Source organism: Puma concolor, chromosome A2 (assembly GCF_028749965.1).
Source record: "Puma concolor isolate L17-30 chromosome A2, mPumCon1.1.hap2, whole genome shotgun sequence".
Classification (NCBI taxonomy): domain Eukaryota; kingdom Metazoa; phylum Chordata; class Mammalia; order Carnivora; family Felidae; genus Puma; species Puma concolor.
Genome location: NC_141668.1, coordinates 31,086,595 through 31,109,954, shown reverse-complemented (window position 1 = coordinate 31,109,954; position 23,360 = coordinate 31,086,595). Strand labels below are relative to the sequence as shown.

At 37.0% G+C, this 23,360-nt stretch overlaps 1 protein-coding gene across 6 annotated transcripts in view; it reads left to right on the top strand.

Annotated features, from left to right (window-relative positions):
* Positions 1-23,360, top strand: part of CPED1 (cadherin like and PC-esterase domain containing 1) — a 278,325-nt gene that overhangs the window by 82,004 nt on the left and 172,961 nt on the right. For all 6 annotated transcript variants that reach the window (XM_086691526.1, XM_086691507.1, XM_086691516.1 and 3 more), the window contains exons 5-6: positions 20,669-20,801; positions 22,130-22,298. In XM_086691526.1, the coding sequence (XP_086547652.1) occupies positions 20,669-20,801; positions 22,130-22,298 (302 nt within the window). The remainder of the gene's footprint in view (positions 1-20,668; positions 20,802-22,129; positions 22,299-23,360) is intronic.

The window sequence follows — 23,360 nt, the reverse complement described above, 5'->3', positions numbered from 1 at the left end:
TTAATACCTACTCGACCCCGGCAAGCTCACCAGAGTTCAGTCTGGGAATCATGGCTTGAAACAAGGAGCTTTAGAATAGAGAGAGTTAATAGCAGCCAGTGGGGGTGGAAAATACTGCCATGATTCTATTTGCCAAGTATGAAAGTTAGGAATATTCTCTTTCCTTCCTGTATCCTGTTCAGGTTTTTGGTTACCTATGAGAAGGAAGTTAATGAAAACAGAAACAAAATTTTTAGAGTGATCAAACATGAATTTTTAAAATTACTTTCACCTTTCCCTTTTATTATGCCTTGATAACACTAGTAAGATACGTTCATTATGAGAAGATTAGAAAATACAGATAAACAAAAAGAAAGAAAATTGTAAATGCAGTGTCATTACATAATATTTCATACCTTCCTTATGAATGTACAAATTTTACATAGTAGAGTAACATGCACTTTGAATATGAATAAGCTATGGCATATTTATCAGTGGAAAACTATGAAGGCATTAAAAATGATGGAAATCGACACTATTTGGCAGAGAAAAATGCTCATACCATATTGTTGACTTAAAAATAAGGGTAATCCCTGTATATGCTGTACATATATTTTATATTATTATATGCTTTGCCTATGTATATAATATCTACTTATAAAATGTTATTAACAATGTTTTGTTTTCAAAACATATTCTTACTATAAACATACATGTATTAGTTCATTCATTCGTCAACAATGCCTCCATAAGGGAGATACTATTATTCCTTTTGTGCTCAAGTGGAGAGAAATCAGGGATGTTTCCCGAGACCACACATCTCACAGGTGGTAGCTGCACACAGGCACTATGAGCCTGGAGGATGAAGTTTTCAGCCACTGCACCTGGCCAAGCTCCTCAGCATGGTATTCAAGGCTCCCACTGGAGGGCAGCCTCCATTCCTCCCAGGTCGCCCACTATTCCCTCCACCCAAATCTGCTCAAGCCAGGCTCCTCTTTCCTCTGATTTCCTCTGTCCCTTCAATGGCACACTTAACTGTCCTCTCCTCTCCCGGCCTTTACTCTAATGACCTCATTTGAACTTAATCATCTCTTTTAAAGACCTCTCCTTCAAATACAGTCACACTCTGAAGTGCTGGGGGTTAGGACTTCGACAGATGAACTTCTAGGGGACACGGTTCCAATCCTAACAGCCAGAGATGGGTGGAGGAGGGAAATATGATTGGCTGTTCCACCAGATCCATATGGAGAGAGGAGAGCAGATCCCCAGGGGAAGAAAGGGATATTGGACAGATGAAAACAACTTGACTGGTTACGACAAAGCCCATGGAATTCTTTAGGCAGAACAACCTCACACCCCCACCACAAATCTTTTTAAAGTGAGAGACTATCTTTCTTCTCTTCAGCACCAAGAGTCCAATACTGTCCATTGGGGACTCAAGTGCCCTTCTGCTGACCCCTGTGTGGATTGTCTTAGTTCTCACTTCCTGCCTTGAAGCCCAGTTCTCACATGCCTCTGCTCTCCAGAGCCAGCTAATTTAATAAATTAATTAGTCCTGCTGTGCTTTCCTGTCTCAACTGTACTGTACTTGCCCCACCCCCACCCAGGACATACTTCAACCCAAATGAATAATTCTATTGGTGAGAATTTTAGACACCATTGCAGAACCTCATGGAAACTGCTGAATCATGCAAATGTGACAGGCAATCTCTGACACTGTCTGACCTAACCATAAAATTCACCGCTCTGCCTGTAAGACATAAATCTCTAAATTAGCTAATCACAGCCAAAATCAAGTGGAGATTTTTGGGAAATGATAGCATAGCCTTGCTCCATTTCCTTGAAAAATGGGGGGAAAATATCTGCTGTTTAGTATGTAGTTTGTTAGTCGGAAACTACATAATTCTTCCTTCCAGTTGGTATTTCTTAAAAAGAAACAAGCTTGTCAATGGGCCTAAGATATATATACTGTGTAGTGCTTCATTCCTGGCCACTGGCAAGTTGGAAGGCAAAGGCAGTGGTGGCCAGTAGCACTGGGATATGTGGATGAGTGTGCATTTTAGGAGACCCACTTTGTCATCTTCTCTCAGGGAGAAGCTGGCCCGAGATCACTGACCCAAAAGTGTCTCTTGCTTCTGTGTCACTCATGGCTTTACACTTTGCACGTTTGGCATGAGGCCCATTTGAAAGGGACAGCATGTTCATTTTTCAGTAAACATTTGGCAGCTCGTTGACATCTCTGAAGTTGTGCTAAAGACCAGCTAGCTGAGGGAGCTGACTAATCCCTTTGCACTTTGGTAGGAAAAGTCTGGTAAATCTTTACTGGTTTGTGACCTTGCACTTCATGCCACCATGTAGGTATATCCATCTGTTTCACTTGGAGTTTGTTATCTTGGGCCACATACTGTGATATAACAGAGGCAACATTGTGTGACACACTTACAATGTGATTCTGATTATTGATTGTGATTTTCAATGGGACTGTAAAGGAAGAAGTGGTAAGAGTGACCTTCACTCTTTTGTTGCCTAAATCTCCGTGGCAGGCTCCTATTTACTTATTTTGATGATAAAAATAAGTGAGTGAGAATAACACTTAAATAATACCAAAGCAACTTGTTACAACTGTGAAGAACTTCAAACAATAAAACTGGATTTCTTTGCATTACATAATAAAGACTCAGTAAACTATATTTATACTTCATGGATTTGGTTATTCTGTTATCCCAGCCTGCATTTATTCATCAGTTGTTTTATATCTTGCTAAGTGTAGACACATTCCATGACTCAGTATGTAGCCTGCCAAAATAAACTATACTATGTTTGTTGGCATTTTCCTCAACAAATGCATCACCCAAGCAGTGACAATGGTATTTTCCCCACCTCAGTTCTTCTGGAGCCATTGTATTTGTAACAGATATATTAGCAGTGAATCTGAAGTTTTGATAAGATGCCTGAAAACATAACGTGCTTCAAAATAGACATAAAAGTTCTTACAGAAGTGGCCAAACTTTTTATTTTTATGCCATCGGAGGGCTACACTGTTTGGGGATTACAAGAGCTGATTAAGAAGGTTGCAAAACAAAATCAGGCTCAAGGATTTAGCTGGTGACATGTTGCAAATTCATCCTGACAGTTACATACTTGATTTGTAAGTGAACTCAATAGGCAAAGGAGAACTATACTATAATTTTGATTCATTTGTCTATACATTTTTAAATCTATTCATTTATGTATTTAGATAAATGAATATAAATATAAATATGTAAACATATAAATGTAATTTTTATATTAATTAAATCAATCAATCAGTCTATCCATCTATCAAGAGTGTGTGTGTGTGTGTGTGTGTGTGTGTGTGTGTGTGTGTGTTTGGTGTTGGAAGATACAATGTGTGGAACTTCAAAATAACCTCTCTCCCAGTCTCCTAATGGCAGTAGACATAGATGTTGAACAACAAAATTTCAAGTGTTATGAAAGAAAAATATTGTTAGTAAGTTTGTTGTGCTCATATCTTTTTTCATTCATTTTCATGGAAGTCTAGGACCATGAACTGACTTTTGATTTGCAAGATTATCATCAATATTATAAGATAAAAGCCCACTAAAGTGATCCATGAACTGTAATGCACACAGCTTCATGAAGGGTATGTTGTTTAACATATTATTTATGAGAAGGTGATTCTTGTTATGACTAGTCTCTTGAATTTTTCTTTGAAAGCATAATAATTAACAATACAATTTATTAGTACCAATACATTTTAACAGGCATTTAATGTCTTCCAATCTGACACATCCTGTTGAAAAATATATTGATAAAGGCCCAAAATGAGAGTTGCAGCAAGCTATACACAAAGTGAAATACATTTAGTTTCCTAAATAGAATGTTAGAGTCCTTCATTTGTAGTTGAACTTGTGATTAGAAAGGATACATATCTTGGCAGAACCATAATTAAGTGAATGAATGGGGTAGTTTTGGAGGATGTTTTACTCTTCGATGATGGGTTGGGTGTGCTTCTGTCTGGGAAAGAAGCATCGACTCTATTATATAGTGAACCCATACAAATCCTCTGATTCATTACACTAATAATTTTTGAGACTATTTTCTTTAAACTTCTATTAGCACCATCTAATGGTAAAATAATGGAACTTCTTTCTTCTCAGTCATTTTAATTAATGACAACATAGAGTCATAGCGGCACTACAATTCCAGTGTTGATAGCCATTTCATGAGAAAATGTGTAGCATGCCAAAGGGTCAGCTTAACCCAAAAAGGACAAAAGTAGGTAATTCATCCACATTCACCAAGAGGGCCTTTTGGGGGTCCGTTTTGCCTCACCTATTTCTAAGCATCTGCAAGAAAGCATGAACTGATGAGAATTTTAACCTTCTACCTAGTGAAGGCAGAATTCAGGAATCCTAAGGTCCAGGTTTGAGAAGACCTGAATTTTAGTTCCACTCAACTGCTCCTACAGTTATGTGACTCTGGGAGAAGTACTTAGTCCGTTTGTGCCTCTTATCTAGGCTTGTAAAATGGGAACAATTATACTGACCATTCTTTCTGATAGAGTTGTCCTGGAAATGCTTTACAAAAGAATATGTGTTGTAAATCTGTAAAAGTAATATGTGAGGCATTATTTCTATATTACTCAGGATGTCCATGAATTGACTCAGAAAGAAAAATTAAATGAGGCTTCCAATTTTCCACATTGACATAACTGTCACATAACAGAAATGTTCTTTTTGGAGGCATTCTGATACGGAAGGAAGTAGGCAAGTATTACCCAGAGTAAGAGGTTGAATACAGATAGCCATCAGAAAGAATAAGTACTAGTTTTGGGTTTGTTTTATAGACAGTTATAGTGGGGCTTCTTGATTAATGCCACAGAATTATTTTATAGATAAATTACCCCAAGACAAGAACAGGAGGTAACATTAAGTTTTTACTACATGTCAGACACTGTCAAGCACTTTACATATTCTTATAACTCTCTATGACCGTCTATGGGACAGATACTGTCATGACTTCCTTAGATAAAGAAATGGAAGCTCCAAGAACCTCTGGGAAATATAGCTAGAAAATCCATGTCTCAAGTACTGTCCTATACCTCTTATAATAACCCTGAGCCTCTATACTTTATTTTAAGCTTGTCTTATAATGTAAGAAAATAAGAAAGGAGCTATTTAAGAAAGCCTAATACCTGGGCCTACTGTGAAATTGAACTTATTTATCCATTTTATTATGATGATTGTAATTCTTTCATCAACTAAAATAATACTTAAAAAATTTTTTTTAATGTTTATATATATATTGAGAAAGAGAGACAGAGCATGAACAGAGGAGGAGCAGAGAGAGAGAGGAACAGAGGAGGAGCAGAGAGAGAGACATAGAATCCGAAGCAAGCTCCAGGCTCTGAGCTGTCAGCATAGAGCCTGACGTGGGGCTCGAACCTACAAACCGTGAGATCATGACCTGAGCTGAAGTTGGCCGTTTAACTGACTGAGCCACCCAGGCGCCCCTAAAATAACCCTTTTTAAAGATGAAATGAAATAACCCTTTAAATTTCTTATTTATCATAATATTTACATATAAGCAGATGTTAAGTGAATTTGCTCAGGCAAAAACATTGTTTTTTGTTTTGTTTTGGTCTTTTAATAGGGAACTCAATAGCAGATTGAAATTGCCAGCTCTGGGTAGTGAGAAGCTTGAGTCCTCAGCACTTACGTTCCTCTGTTACCTTTTTTCTGATGTGCCCACTCTAGGCTCAGCTCCCCAAACTATCTACAACCTTTCTAGGCAGAGTAGAAAATTACCGCAACAAACCTCAAACTGCAGCCACATGCCTGGGGTTAGGAGTGATACAGGTGTGGGTATAGCCGCTGGACTCCGGTCTGGAATTTTAGTAACCACCCTGGGCCACGTAGGAGGGCCAAGAATTAGTTGTCCTGGTTTTTTGAAGCTGCCTTTCTGATCTTCCTGGGACGGTTTTTAGAATTCCCTGATTGTGCAGCCAAAGTGGTTAATAAAACCCACATTCATAATGATGTAGATTAAAAAATGTGAGTAGAACCAAATTATGTTTTGTGGGAAATATACGCTTTCTGTGGAATTAATGGTTCTTGACCATGGTTTTCAGAACAAGTAATTGCTTTGACCTGATTGCACGTCTGCTGTTGGATAGTGGCTAGGCAGAGGTGGAGCCAGACTGCATAGGTGGGATCCCATCTTAGCCACTTAATAGTCCGCTGTCCTTGGGCAAGTTTCTTACCTTGTCTGCACTTCAGTTTTCTGTCTGCAACATAGGGACAGTAATGACTGTGTCTCCTAGGACTGGTAAGAGGATAGCATGAGTCAATACATTTAAAATACCTAGAACAATGCCTTGCACAGAATGTGCAACCCACAAATGTTAAGTATAATGACTGTTGCTTCAATAAGTATTTTCATAAATATTAGTGGATGATTACTAACTGGTAGTTTGGTGAGATGCATGTTTGTCAGGATTCACCAATGTGGGAATAAAACTAGGATCTTAAAATAGTCACAAAAATATTTCTTTGCTTCCACTTATACTCACTGTCCTCAGGCCCCTTCATCTCAAAATCCTTTTGCCAATCACTTTTGGGTCATCTTCTGTTCCTGTCAGACCCTGCATTCTTTTTTTATAGCAGATATATTTTCTGACCTCTGGTTAATCTATAGCTTACCTGTACATACAATTTCAACAAGCTAGTAAAATGCCCTAAGTTTAAAATAAAGGTTAAATAAAAGGAAAGTACTTTATAATATAACAATATATAATATAGTATGTAAATTTCAGGCATAATGATACCATAAGGTGTAACAAAATTGCCAAATGCTTGGCACTTAGAGTTTGAATCACCATGAATGTGACAGATACAAATTCAGACTGGTGCGGTTGTATTGTAAGGAGACTAAGATTCCCTGGGTCATGTCACTATTGGTGATGTGCCTTTCCAAAATGGTGATCAGCTTGAGAAAGTCACAAACAAGACAAACAATAGTTTTCTCTTGTTTGCCCATGGAATTATACCCCTGCAAAATTCAGTGTATATTAAAACTGGGTAAAATTCTTACTTACAGTTTTTATATAAAATGGAGTCAAGCTCTAGGTTCAAATAATCACCAACGGGCTTTTTACCTACATCAACGTCCAGGTAGATATTCAAAAATGATGAGGGATGAGAGGGAATTTGTTGTTGTACACAGAGTGATATTCGACATGGTAACAACTGTTGTGATATGTGCACTGGCCAATGAGGATTGATGCCTAATTGTTGAAACATGCTGGACTTTGCACCTTACCAGTACCTTCCAAATAAATATCCTCTTCATCCTACACAAAGCACAAATCCAGTGTTTATTAAATCGTTAAGTTTAATCCAATCACTTAAATTTCATTAAATTTTACTTATTAAATTTCAGTAGCATTCTTCATCATTGCCATGCCCTCAAATACCCTCTTTGTCTTTGAGGGTGTATCTTATTTGCTCATGAATGCAATCTCTCATTCCTTGGTAGCATGTCCACCGTTTACTCCACGTCCGCCCTGGTGTCCTGTGCTCCTCTGCTGCTGATATACACCCCTGGTCATGCCCACCAAAGGCGCTCTGTCACTGGTGCCCCACATGGCAGAGGCTGCTGCTGCTGTGCCTGTCATTGTCTGTGCTAAGGTGCTAAGCCCGGTGTCAGGCACACGGTGCATGCTGTGCCTGCTTCTCCTATGGACGCTGCTGAAACTGTCAATGCCATGTCCCATTGAAATACTCACTGTTTTGCCAATGGCTTGGAAGTCCCTTGGTATTCTCAGAAGCCTGAATGAGTCAAAACCAAATTGACTTAGGAGTAAAAAATCAGGAGTTAAAATCCTTCTTTATAGTTTTTTGATTGCATATAATAAAAAAATTGTTTTAGTATTGTTTTTGCTCTGACCAAAATCTGGAATGGAAGACAGGCTATGGAATATAGGAGCAGTGTACTAGAAGTTGCCCTCCTCTTACATGTCCCATTACCCTGGGACGTATCTTGCCAGCCATGTCTTTTCTTTTTAGGATAGGTTCCTTATTATTAGGCTTCACCCACAATTCTTCCAGTCAAGGCCAGACGTGGTGAACTCCTAGTTGAACACGGATTAGTTTCACACTAAAATTCTATCACACTGGTAAATAATAATCAGATAACAGTCTTGCATCTCCCATTGACCATAGGGTTTAAAAGAGCAACAACACAGAGAAGTGTCTTTCTTTTCCCATTTTTGGGGGCTGTGATGGTAGCATTTAGCATTGTTGAGTTCTTAGAATGTCACAACTGGACCGGAAATATCTCTCTTGAACAGAGTATGAAAAAAGGGTTGTATTTATTCCTCAAGTATAAAGCCATTACTATTTATGTCCTTGTGTTCCAAATATTGTAGAAGCAAAAGTTTACTTTGAATCTAAATACAGAATTGAGAAGAAAAGAAGAAAGATTGCATGGTTAAGTCAACTGGTCTTTGGCCTAATTTATCTTTTTCAGTTCAGTATTTTGTAATGTTGCTGTTTCTAGATCCCTTCTCTCTCAGCCCTGGGTAGTAGGGCAGTCAACAACCAATTTTAGAAGAACTAGTGTCACTTAAGGGAAAGAACTTTAAACTATATTCATAGCAGGCTATAAAAAGCAGAGATACCACCCACAAAGTGATATTTAAAAATTTCCAGCTATGTGATTTATTGGTAAATGTACACATGTGTTGTGCTACAAACAAAATGCACGATGTACCAGGTGTCCCCTGAGTTTTTAAATTAAGACTAATTTTACCTAAAGGACACATTTTAATAGAATATTTTGCTGTGTATAAGCTATGGAAACAACATTTTAAGCTGTCTGTGGGTGAAAAGTCCTTAATTATATGGAATATAGCTCACAGGGAAAAGCAAAACTGAAAAGCAACCAAAAAACCTAGAGTCTCATGTCAATTTTGAAAATTTCTAGTCAGAAACATGTGCCCTAATGTCAACTCACGCTCTGAGGAGTAATGGATACTGTTATTATTTTAAGTGACTTGGTAAATAAAAGCCAGATTTGGGTGATTGAAGAAAACACTAAGCAAAATTCTCTCAGAAATCAGGGTAGTGGCAAGTTGAAGACTGGGTGAGTAGTTCTGAAGCATTTTGCTGAAAACCTGAATTGCAAATCATTTAATGGATAATGGTAGCCATGAACTTTTGTCATTTTTCATTCTAAGTGCATGAAATTGAATGAACAACTCTTGAGTTCAACGTTTCTCCTAATAGAAATTTCATGACTTTTTCTCTAAATCTGATTTTGTTTGGCTGCCAGTGGCATCCCTTCCCTCACATCACAGTAGAGTGCCCCAGGAGTCCTCTTGGGCAAAGGGACCTGACCTTGGTCCAAGGGACCCAACCTTGGCTATGGAGACTGGAATCATGAATGGCAGCACGTAGGCAAAAACGGCCCCTTTGAGAGAATGCTGAGTATTACGTTGAGTTAGGCAAACAAAAAAAAACAAAACACTCCTTCCAACAACAATAAGTTTGGCTCCAAAAGCCTTGAAGAGTGGTTTAGAGTTTTTTAATAGATTTTTTTTTTTTTTTTTTGAAATGTGGAGGGGTCAGGACAAAATGACTGCAAGGGAGGAATTAGCCTTACTCAACAAAAAATGAAATTTGTGCCCAAATCTGCATTTATAACTCTCATCTCTCTCTGGGCAACCCCCTCTAGCTCAACAAAGCATCACCTGTAAAACCTCTCTTCTAATTGATTTCTATATCCGCTCTTCTCTAACTTATTTATATAAATTAAAAAATTTAAATGTATTTCTTCCCATTACTCCAAACACTGTAACAAAGACATGGTTCCCACATAAGCATACATCATTCTTTCATAGATGGGAAAAGAGGAGGGGAATACCTGTACTTTGATAATTTTTTCACTGTTACCCAATATTTTTCCCTTTTGAGTTAAAACTAGCTTCAGTTTTTTCCACCACTTAACAAATCAATAACAATCAAAACTTTTTTTATTTTTAAAGATCTAATTTTTAAGTAATCTCTATACCCAACATGGGATTCAAACCCACAACCCTGAGATCAAGAGTCACATGCTCCCGGGGCACCTGAGTGGCTCAGTTGGTTAAGGGACCAGCTTCGGCTCAGGTCATGATCTTGTGGTTCAGGAGTTTGAGCCCCGCGTTGGGCTCCGTGCTGACAGCTCAGGGCCTGGATCCTGCTTTGGATCCTGTGTCTTCCTCTCTCTCTGTTCCTCCCCCGCTCACACTCTGTTTCATTGTCTCTCTCTCAAAACTAAATAAAGAATTGGGGCGCCTGGGTGGCGCAGTCGGTTAAGCGTCCGACTTCAGCCAGGTCACGATCTCGCGGTCCGTGAGTTCGAGCCCCGCGTCAGGCTCTGGGCTGATGGCTCGGAGCCTGGAGCCTGCTTCCGATTCTGTGTCTCCCTCTCTCTCTGCTCCTCCCCTGTTCATGCTATGCCTCTCTCTGTCCCAAAAATAAATAAAAAACGTTGAAAAAAAAATTAAAAAAAAAAAAAAAACAAAAAACTAAATAAAGAATTTAAAAAAATTAAAAAAAAAAAAGAGTTACATGCTCCACCAACCAAGCTGGCCAGGCACCCCAACAATCCAAGCTTTTTAATTCAGCTTCCATTGAGCCAAAGTATAGCAGAGTTGGATTGGTTAACTCATGACTTTGAGCCTTGACTGATGCCAGAGCTCACAGGATTTTTAAGGTGATGACTACACATCTTTAATTTATTAAAAATGACTGGGACATTATTGGGTGCCACAGAGTCATTTTCCCAAAAGCATTCAGTGTATTTGGTAAGTAAAAAAAAACAAGATATAAATGACTTGCTATCCACCATCCACCTATTTTAAGGCATCTAAGTGGCACTTTAGAACTGGATGTTCAGTCTGGATTGCTATTCAGGGACATGCAGACAAGTGGGGTTAATTGAGATAAAATGCTGATGTCAAAACTAAAGCCTGAGTTAGAGTGTATTAAATCTCTGAAAAATAATTATCTAAAAATTTCTAAAAAAATATATATATATACATAAAATTTATATCCATATACTCACATATATATACACACACATGCACGTATATACTAAAAACATCTTGGCAATAAAAAGATAAGATATGTATAAAGAAAATATGAAGAATATCCTTATAGAAAATAGTCATTTGAATTTAATGTCCTGACCAAAATTCTGCACAGAGAGGAGACAGCTTAACTTCAGGGTTTAAAATCTAGAGAAGAGTAGGAAAAGAAAAACTCAAAATTTTTATCAACTAATTAACATTTTTAAAGACCAACAGTTATTTAGCACTTCAGATATGAAGACCCCTCCCCTTTTGGCTCAATTAGTTGGTTAATTCTTTAGTCATTTACAAGATATAAAATAGGTCAAATGTACCTGGCTAATGATCGGTTTACCTGGCTAAGGTTGAAAACTGAGACACCATCTCACAAATCCTTGTTAGGTTCCGCTCGACCTCTGACTCTTGCCCTTTGTGTCCTCATCTATATTAGGAGTGGACTCTTATATTATGATGCCGCTCAGCCAAGCCTGATCTCCAAAGACTCCAACTATATGGCTGGTCAGTTGTGGGAGGGGAAAGAACTTAGAATAAAATGGTTCCATAGAAATATGTTTGCTGTCTCCTAACCAAAAATCTTTTCTGACATATTTCCATGTTCTTGACCTATTTCTGGCATTTGGATCTCTGGCCCTCATTAGATTTCATTTGGCAACTGGCTCTAGTCTCCACATGTTCTATATTTTTGTCTCAATCTTGGAGTTAGATATTATGAAAATATTGATATTCTAAATATGTACTTGGCTCACATATAATACACTTATTTATAAATAGTGTAGAAGTAGAGAAGAAAATTGACAGTAATACTGTGCATGTTTTATTATACCAAAAACATAGGGTAAAAATTGAAGATTGAGTTGGTCTGTGAAGTTACCATTAAAGGAGAAATAGGTTAATGCATCGTTTTGTTTAAAATTGGGGCAATCACCCCCATTGTTTGTGTCTTGTATTTAAATTAGGATTGACTTTAATATACTTAAGAAGAATTTGGAAATCACAAATTTTTAGTAAGTCATTAATTATTCTGATGTAATATGTATCAATAGTATTTCATGGCTTACTCCAGAAAATGTTACTGAGAAAAAAAGTTTAATATTAATAAAGTGATTAACTTATTTTCACAATGGGTGGGTTTAGACAGCTACTCTATTATCATATTTGTTGCACTCTATGTATTAATATTTGTTGGAGACTGTGTTTCAAATTATTATTAATGATGCTCATTAATTTATACTGAATTATTCATCTTTGGTCTTGCTGAACTAGTCAAGCATTTTTTTCCCTTTCTTTTTCGCTGGAAAATTCATGCAGAAAAATATCAAAGCAAAATTAAGCTGCCATAAAGTAATAAAACAATCTTTCATGCTGTTTGGTCATTGCAGTGAAATCACAGGGGCAAGAAAATTGAAGTACTCGTCTTGACATAGCTTTTATTACCAAGGAAAGTGAACAGAATTCAAGGTTCTTGTGTTGTCATGGTCAAAACATAGAGCAGTTCATGGGGAAAATTGTTTTTGGAGAATTGCATGACTTCAACACTTCCACTGAGAAAGAACAGAAAGAACATTTATGGCTTGCATTTACTGAGTGCTCAATAAGCATTTGATCAATTGATTGGCTGATTAATTGACTGATTAGTTGGTGGACACTTTATGCAAGTTGCTTAGCTTAAGGTTAGCATTATGTATTAATGATTCCACTCTCATAAAATGAAAGTAAAAGTGCATTAAGGAATTGATGTATTTGGAGCACATAGATCCTCAAATTATACCATTCAAACTCAAGTGCAGGTCTGAAATAGTCCAAGGACTTTTGTCTATGTGTCATAGATTTGTTGACCAAGAGCTAGTTCTATTGACTAAGAGTTAGTTGTGGTGGTTGTTGGTGAAAAAGTTATCTTCCTGAACAAAATAGAGAAGAATAGACATCACTATTGCAAAACTGGGTCAGTCCTAGGCTTACTCCATTCACAGAAACCTAGCCTTAATATAGAACTCCTTTAAATAAGTGAAACAACAGGAAATTAACTGCTTTGCTGGGATGATATTGCAATGCTAAACTTGAGGAAAGTCACTAAAACCAGTGTCTCTTCACAGGCTACTTCAAGTAAAGATGCTGTGTTTTGTTTTGGTCTATGCATCTGTGCATATCACATATTTCCTGCTTTGTTCTGAAGCGACTAATGTCAAATGTCATGTTTCATAATCATGTAAAAGAGGATTTATTAGTCTTTGTCTGATATCAGTGATGAGCCCTTAGTGCTGAGTAAATTCAAAAGAAATAACACTTTAGTTACACTTTGAAGTTTCCAGTTATAAACAGGTTTCCTAGGTTATAGGAAAGGATTATATTAAACTACTACTAGAAGTAGTTCTATGACATTTTTTTAGGATTTAACATATTCCAGGTGCTGTGCAAAGCACTTTAAAGAACATTTTATATTTAATTCTGTCAGTATCCGTATGAGGTACGTTCTTCTTCTTGTCACTACTGTTACAATTCTCATTTTCCAGGTAAAGATATTGAACTCAGAAAAGGTAAGGAATTTGTTCATGGTCATACTTATGAATAGGAATCCATTAATAAACAAGAATCAGGATTTTTAAAATAAATTTCTTTGGAATATTATTTGTAAAATATTTTTGAAAAAAGTTACTGGGCAGCAACTATATTGCAACATCCTAGACAAAGCAGAACATGCATTTTTATTGGTTTCATCCATGTCTTCCCAGGCCCAGGTTCAGTTTCCTTGGGGAAACAGATACAACCTTGGTCCCCAAATCCCTCTCTTATCTGGTGTCCTTGTAAGGGGCAGCCTTCCTCTTAGAAGTCTGCTTATGACATTCTCTTCCATGGTTTTCTATGCTTGCTGTGGTTTCCAGGGGGCTTTGCTGGTATTAGACCTCTTGGCCTTTGATAGTTCCTCTCATGGTGTCCATCTCTGGTTCTTCACTGGAGCCTCCTCAGTATTGTTGCAACGTCTCTGATAGGGTCGTAACACATCATGCTACTCTAACAGATACACATTGAGGTGGACAGAGAAAACCAATTCTTGTCCATGTTATGCTAATATCCTAGGTCATGAACAAAAAGTTACACCATACAACCCTAGTAAAACTGCTCAGCGGCTAGATGGCTCATTCTTTACATTTCAGCCCCTTTTCCTAGGGCCAGTGCACATATCTCTAGCTATTTGGTGAGAAGACATTAGCATTCACTTATTAAGCAGAGATATATTGAGCTCCTACGTTAAGTGCCAGCCTGTGTGTTTGGCACTAGATATGCTATGGAAAGAGAAAACCCGAATTCCTGACTTCATAGAGCTCACTGTCCAGTAAACTGAGAATTCCCTCTGAAGTACTTAATACTTAAAAGAATCCCTCCTCTCTAACTGCCAATGAGTCATCAAGTTGGTGAACTTGAAGGTATCTAGTGGTGTGTTTCCTCTCCAGTTTGTACAGGGCTCAAGAAATGAAAGGGTGGTTGATATTCCCCAGATACTTTCTCAGAAGGTAGGAGCTCAAAGGAGATTCAGAAACAGTCTCTCCTATGTTGTCTGTTGGGGCTCACACAAATAAAAATGGCACCTGGCTGACCTTGTGAAGCACTCAGGATTCCTGGAATATACCTGAATTCACAGAGGGGCCATATTCCAGCCCTGGCCCTTGGACTTTTGCTACTTATCTATTCCATTAGGTCATATATAGCATATATTAAAAATTATAACATAACTTTTCACCTAGGATCACAGAAATTTAGAATTGTAAAAAACCTTAGAAATCACTTAGTTGTTCATTCAGCAAATATTTGTTTAGTACCCACTGTGCTTGCTGCTGTCTTTTTCATCATCATGCAAAAGAGGAAACAGATTCAGAGATGAGGATATTTGTTCTCTTTTAGGAACTGGCAGATGGGCTACGCTCCTGTTGTTTTCAGAGCATGTACCAAATAGTCATTGAATGATTTCAAGATAGCCCCTTGTATTAGTCAGGGTTTTCCAGGAAAACAGATAATAAGATCTCTAATATCTGTCTATCTATCTATCTATCTATCTATCTATCTATCTATCTATCATCTCTCTATCTATCATTTATGTGTTTATTGGGAGAGTAGGAGATAAAGAAATTTATCGTAAGGTGTTGGCTCACATGATTCTGGAAGTTGAGAAGTCCCATGATCTGCCATCTGCAAGATGGAGACACAGGAAGACTGATGATATAGGCAGCCAATGGTTAGAATCCAGTCTGAGTCTGAAGGCCTGAGAACCAAGTGTTCTAAGGGCAGGAGAAGATTAATGTCGCAGCTCAATCAATCAGGCAGAGAGCAAATTCAACCTTCCTCTGCCTTTTTGTTCTCTTCAGGCCCTCAATAGATTGGTTACTGCCCAACCACCTGTGGAAGAGCTATCTGCTTTTACTCATTCCACCAATTCAAATGCCGATCTCTTCTGAACACACCCTCACAGACACACCCATAATGTTTAAGAAGCTCTCTGGGTATCCCTTGGCCCAGTCAAATTGACACATAAAGCTAACCAATGCACTCTTTTGTCATTCCTGCCCATAGACATTCTAGCCACTGGAACCTTCTTTCACAGGTGGTAGGTTTATGTACTCTCTTGCTTTCTTCCAATAGGCATCACATTGTGGTAAAAGAAACATTATGAATTGCTGATATTTGATCAATGTTCAGCCATGTTTTTACTAACAAAAGGTAATTTCATATGATTCATCTTAAGACATGCCCTGCTGCCATGTACAAATGCTTTCAAGATCAAAGCTAATATTATTTCTCTCTTACTCTTCCCACATGTGCGTGCACACACACACAAACACACATATCATATAATTGTTTCTCCAGGACATGTGGTTAGTAAGGAGAAAACGAGGGCCAAAATTTGTATTTTCCAAATACAGGGCTTGTGTTGGATATTCTCCATTTACCCTTCTACTCTAGACCCTTCCCCAGGAAACTGTCCACTGCAGACTAATCAACAGGGCTCCCTTGTCCCCTGGCTTCTGCAGGAGATCAGAGTTCAGGAGGAGAGAGCTTTGGGATATTTATCCCCAACCTGCTTTCCTGCCAGACCCTGGCTTGGAAGTACTTGTGTCCTTCTACCTGTGACCAAAGCGCATGCTCAGTGTCCTCTCCCACACTTAATGCTCTTTGTTTGATTCTATAATCCCTGCCCTCCTGAGCTAGGGGAGGTAAGCCCCAGGAGCTTCACTACCTATTGTTTTCTCTTAACCCTCCTCTCATTTGTTTAACAGTCCTTTCTGTAATAGTTTCTCTATTAATAGTCTCTTCACTTACCCCTTTGACTCTGCCATCCATTCATTTTCTCCCAGGGCACAGATCCAGAGTTACTTCCTGGCTATGAAGTTAGTTTTGCGTATATTAATTTATATTTGTTATGTATATAAGTTTTGAGGGTATATTTGCATAGCTTATACCTGCAGGCTAGGCTAAAGACTAAGACTTGTAAATATCTTTGGGTAGGAAGAACAATTAATATACCCACAAATGGTATTTATGTATACTTCTAATCCCAAAACTAATTGTCAATTATTAATTAAGACCTTTTATCTTCATTGAAAGTTTTAAAATAAGAAAATACTGGCTAAGTTTAGCTTCCTAATATGAAATGCAAGACAATACTCAAACATTTATGAAATATAATTACATTTTCCAACTATTACTTTTCTATTAATTATTAGCTCTGGGCAAAACATTAAATCAAATACAGTATAAATTTGGCTGCTAATCTTTGCTAGTTTTACAGTGTTTAGTCTTTGCCTATGATATATATAATTATATGCCATAAGCAAGGGAAAAATTAAAATATTTTTAATACATTGGGATACCATTTTGTTCTCCAAGTACACATTGGCTTAGTCCTCCTACCTTCCAAACTAGCTCATTGCTAGAACAAACATTTACTGAGCACTTGTTATGCATCAGCATTGTGTTTAGTGATGTGGGACAATCAGGAGATTTATGGGGAATCATATTCTGGATTCTAGAAGACTCCTTGACATTGTCACATGCCCATGAAGCATTGGTTGGTAAGAATCAAAATGAAAACCCAGGTCTTGTGGTTCTGGTTTAATCTTTCTTTTCTTAAAACTGCACGACACTCATTGGGCATTCAGTACTTGGCTATATCAGTAACCAGATATTAGAAGGCAGAGAAAAGCAGCCTTCAAAAAAAGTTCATTTTTCCTCTGGGTAAGAGGTAAAGTTATAAGCTTCAGAGCTCCTTAAAATAAGATAAGAGTAGTCAATAAATAAAAATGTATGATATTTCGTATCTGTATCTGCTTATTCATTTAGTCCTCATAGGGTGGGATAGGAAAGCACTAAAGACACATGCTAGACCCTCCATCTTTAATTATTTTCTGGAAATAATAAATATGTGTTAATGAATTACAAGGCCATATGAAAGACTACATCACAGAGACTCATCTCCCAATTTTTCCCCCAAAACAGAAGCTAGTTTTGGCATCGTTTATGGAGGATTTCTAGGTTTCTGCGTATGTTGGGGGGGTCAAGGGAGAAGGAGGGAATGGCATATTAAAACAAGTGGATTGGACCAGTTTGTTGAGAGAGCCCTTGATAGATAGGCCAAATGAAAGATGTAAGGAAGAGTGACTACAGACAATTCTTTGACTCTGTTAAGTAAGAACCTAGGATATTTAAGATTTCCACAATTATTTATATAGTTCCATAAAATGTAGTTGCAGCTTTTATAGGTATTAATGGAGCTTATTTTTACTTTTTAGCTATAATCAAGGGAAATGGAAATGATTTTTGATGTCAGAGAACATCTACTTAGAGTTGTTTTTTTTGTTTTTTTTGTTTTTTTTTGCAGGGAAGGGGGTTAGAATCATTAAGAGTAGCCTCCAAACCTGGAATAAGATAATGGAAAGTTATATATATTTGACAAAGGGTAAAAATTACTTTAATCAATATTAAATTCCACTGTTCAACCACAGTTTCAGGGGCTGATGTGGAAATCTGACATATTCTTGACAATTCCTGTATTGGATTCCTTTAGCTCCATGCTATAGGCTCTTCCACTTGAACTAAGCCAAAAGTGGGTGACATAAAATTGTTTATTTTTTGACATATTTGCTGACTACTACTTCCTGAAAATCAGTGAGCTACTATCTTGGTAAAACACTTAATAGGGGTAGCTTCTTCAAAGTCAGCTCTGCCTGGGCTTCAAATCAATGCTGTGCTTCCTGGCAGTAAGGATAAAAAGGAAATCGGAGTAAATTACACAGTTCTCATATTATACAAAAGAAGGCCACAAATTAGCTCTTCTGGGGAGACAAAACTTATCCTAGTAATAAACTCTAAAAAGGACTATTCAGTAAAAAAAAAAAAAAAGAAAGAAAGAAAGAAAGAAAGAAAACACATTTCCTTGCTGCAAATGTAAAGGATTATAGAAACAGTTCAACTCTTTTTTAAGTTGCGATTCCCAAGAAAAGAAATTACCTTAATGACTCTTCATTTGCCACCTCCAGAAACAAGCAATTTGCGTATTTCTTTTATTATGATGTATTAGAACTTCATTAATAAGGAAGCCTTCCAAGTAGGCTATCATTTTTTGAGAAAGATCACACTGTGCTAAATAATGAGATATGGGAATACATTGAACAGCTTGACTTCTGCTGACTTTTACTTAAGAGTGTGAAGTGTTTTAAATTAGACTATGTTAGTATTGATGAAACGTGCACAAGGGGGAAAAATAATTTAAAGGCTTTGTTCCATTTTGAGAGCTAGATAAATTGTGTAATTTAAAAATAAATCACTGTGACCTGGCAGTAAGGAAACAACAACTCTCAAATGCTGTTGGAGAGAATGGGAATGTGGACAACGAAGGCAATTCAGTAATAGCTATCAAATTTACAATGCGTTTATTCGTTGATCTGACTATTACGCATACAGATTAGAATTTGCCCCTAGATAAACTCGTAAAAGTATACCTAAATAGATGGATAAGAGCATTCGTTGCAGTATTTTTGAAATAACAGAAGACAAACATTACAAAACTAATCTGAATACACAACAATAAGAATGATTAAGTTAAATGTGCATTCATTTAACAGCACACCCCAAGCCATTAAGAAGTCTAGTGTAATTCTATATATATGCTGATATGGAAAGGATTCTGGGATGGATTGGTAGGTTAATATGCTAGATATAGACCTAGATTATACAGTAATCCCCCCCCCCCTTATCTCTAGGGAATATATCCCAGGACCCCCTGTGCAGAAACCACAGACATTACCAAATCCTATCCGTACTATGTTTTTTCTTATACATGCACACCTAAGATAAAGTTTATTTTATGAATTAGGCACAGTAAGAGATTAACAACGATAACTAATAATAAAAAAGAACAGTTATAACTGGACTGTAATAAAAGTTATGTGAATGTGGTCTCTCCCAAAATACTTTATTGTATTGCATTTATCCTTTTTGTGATGATGTGAGATGATAAAATACCAATATGATGATATGAAGTGACGTGAATGACATAGGCACCGTGACATAACATTAGGCTATTGCTGACCTTCTTTCTGATGGTACGTTGGAAGGAGGATCATTTGCTTCTTGGCTAGGGTTGACCACAGGTAACTAAAACTGAGGAAAGTGAAGCTACAGATGAGGGGAACTACTATAATGTCGCCTTTGGATCATTTAAAAAGCAGAAACAAGTATAAGTATAAGTAATGTAGATATACTGATATTTATATCAATTTACATATTGAAGAGCCATAAGCATCTTACCCATTGGGTGCTTCTTTGGACCTCAAAGGTGAATATGTAAAGCATTGGCTTTGGCAGAGAGAGGCTCTGGTTAGGGGTGGATTGCTGGCTGCTTCTGAGTTTTTTGTTTGTTTTGTTTTTCCAATCTGGATAGCTTTCTATACAGTTTGCTTTCTCTAACCATGTACATCCAATACATTTATTTTTTTTAAATACCAGTGAGTATTTTGAAGTAAGTCATTATTGTTGGTCTTCAGTTTTATATACTTCAAAAAACTATTAAATAATATTTTATAAAATAATAAAGCACTATTGTTGACTTTACCAATATCATGAAGCATGACAGACTCTAGCACATGACGGACTGCACTGCCAGGAAATCTACTCAAGTCAGCCATGTAATATTCTCCTCACAAACAGAGGCTGCCCCTGCAGCCATCTTCCCCATATTAAGAGTGCACCTCTAACATGTGGGGAGAATAGATCTGCTCAGTGAGGTCAGTTGGAGACATCATATCTACCTCCCCTCTGAGCAAGAAAATTTGAAATCAATTATTACAGTTGTTTTCCTGTTTTGTTGTAAGACAATAAACTACAAAACAAAGGCTTTTCTAAACATCCATGATTTAATGAATCTAACTTTGATTAAGAATGGAGAAAAAATTGGTTGCATATTTCCCATGGGCCCTGTATTTGAACACAGCAAACACTATTTTGGAAGCAATTCCAAAAAGAAATGATAAAATGACTGTTTTGTGCTCTTTTGAATTTTTTCAGAATTGCGACTTGTGGTGAGCCCCTCTGTGTGTCTGGATCAGAGCATACAGTTAAAGCAGAGTACTCTGAGTGACCTTTTAAAAACAGTGAAGCCACATATGTGGAAACCATGGGACTGGCAACGTGAACAGCTGTAAGCTAATCATTTTGAATTGTTCTATCCAGCATGCATTTTTGGAGACAGCTAACAAGAGAAAACTCCTGAAGATATCTAGGGGGTATTACATGTTTGAATGATTAGGTTCTATTACATAAAATTTCAGCTATCTCTTCTTAATAAAGAACACCATCATTGATTTTCTCCTAGACTAATTCAAACCTCTCCTGCCAAAAAATAAACATTTGGGTAAATAGGACTCTTATCTAGGAAGTTACATTAATGGAAATTGAATTTGAAACCTTGACAATGTGAAACTATAAAATTTTAACTTCCATTTTGTGCTCAAGTGACATTGCCCTGGTCTATGAGTATGGCTGAATGATTTTTTTTTCTAGTTAATATATTTTTTTATGGCCCTTATGATCTAAGAAAGCAACTGCAAGGTACCAAGTTATTTAAGTTTCCTCCAGGAAAATGATTTTTCAATGTAGATAGATTATAGTGAAAAATTAAGAGATTTTCATTATCTTATCCAAGAGACAGAATAGTTTACCTCATCTAATTTTATAATTATTAGGTAATATTTCCACAGTTAACAGTATTTATTGAAGAATCATATGCACCTCTGTTTACCTAAGACTTCAAAGGTTGAAATAGCATAGTCTGTTCATTGATTAAACTTAGATATGAAACATAGAAACATCATGCAAAAAGCAAATAGTTAAACATTTTGTATCTTTTATGAGGAAAGTATATTTGTTTCATCACAAAGTATTAGTGTTAATTTTCCTTTGTAGACTGAAGTGTTTACTTCATGCTCTGTGCTTTAAATTAATCCAGAATTATCTGTGGTGATGGTTATTGGGTAGAATCAAACTAGTGGGCAATGTATGTTGGCATATTTTGGTGACCTGTCTACTACTGAGAAATATAATAGTATCTCTTGTCAAGGAGAAGGTAGAGCAAAGGCAATCGAGGGCAGGACTGGAAAATGTCAGGTTTCACTGTTCCCTACACTATAATTTGTATCACTTTTGTAGTGATGGTACATACATGACCAATGTACATCTTTGAAATCTTTAAACCTCATTTTAGGTATTTTCCTACCTTTCTTTCAAAAAAAAATTATTTTAATTAAATCTACCAGAGTGGAGAACTCTTATCAGTTTGATCTCCTCTCTCTCTCTGTACCTGTATATGTACCTGTAGTGATGCTAATGAGCAGTGGGATTGCTGAAGGAAACCCACACATGGAAGGCTGAGGTCCAACAAAGGATAGATGAGTGTACAAAGCTTCGAGGTAATTTACAAATTACATACCCTAAGTTATGGAGCATTAGCTATGCTGTTTTATTCTTTAGGAATCAAACAACAGTCCTTGCTCCACATGAAACAATCTTTAGAGCTGAAGAACTGTCTGTGATTCTTAAAGCATATGTGTTGGTGACATCTTTAAGCCCTTTGCGTGCATTCATTCATTCAACTGGCGCGGTTTGGAATCCACCGAAGAAAAAACGCTTCACTGTCAAGGTAAAATTCCATCGAAGCTGTTATTTCATTCAAAGTATATTAAAGATAAGTAAAGTGAGTTGAACTGCCTTTCTCTGACCTTTATGATTATCAAATCCCATTGAACAAAGATTGCATCATCTTATTGCTGCAAGTGGAGATTTTCATTTAATAGGTGCAGGCTCAAAAATGAACTGGAAGCAGCTTAATTCACTAGGGATCACAAAAGTTACATCTTGTTTTCTCAATTCATCTTTTTAGTTCAATTCTTTGACCCATTACAAAGCTAATTCTCAGCTGTATTCTGTTTTCTTGACTTTCCACTTATTTAAGAAAAATATACTCATTGCAACAAATGAAAATATTACTTTTCCCTTATGTTTTTTTCTTCATTCTTAGGAAGCAAAATACCTATTTGGTCACAGTAGTCAATATGGAATATTTCCTAAGTGAAAAACAAAGCTCTCAAGTGTGCCTAAGATAGTAAGTCATGATATAAAGCATGATGAGAAAGTTTTCTGGGAAGCACTTAATAATAACTCCCCCAAAATTTAGTTATAAAAGGTAACTCAGGTTGCCTCAGTTGAAAATAAGGTCTAGCGACAACATATTGGGTAAATTTTAAGAAGTTTCCAACTTTACAGAAATAATCATTCAGAGGACAGTTAAGAGGAAATAGAAAGAAATTGAAAGAACACTCAAGTGCTTTGGTTTGTATGTTCTTTCAATTTCTTCCTGTTTTGTCTTACCTGTCCTCTGAACAATTATTTCTGTAAAATCAAAAATTCCTTCAAAGAACAAATACTACATGATCCTACTTATATAACAATCTAACTTTGCAAACACGGGGCACCTGGGTGGCTCAGTCGTCTAAGCATCCAACTCTTTATATCAGCTCAGGTCATAATCTCACGGTTTGTGAGACTGAGCCTCGCGTCCAGCTCTGTGCTAACAGAGTGGAGACTGCTTGGGATTCTCTCCCCGCCCCCCCGGCCCACCCCCCCCCCCATCCTTCCTCTGCTTGTGCTCTTTCTTTCTCTCTCTCTCTCAAAAATAAATAAACATTATAAAAAACAGAAATAA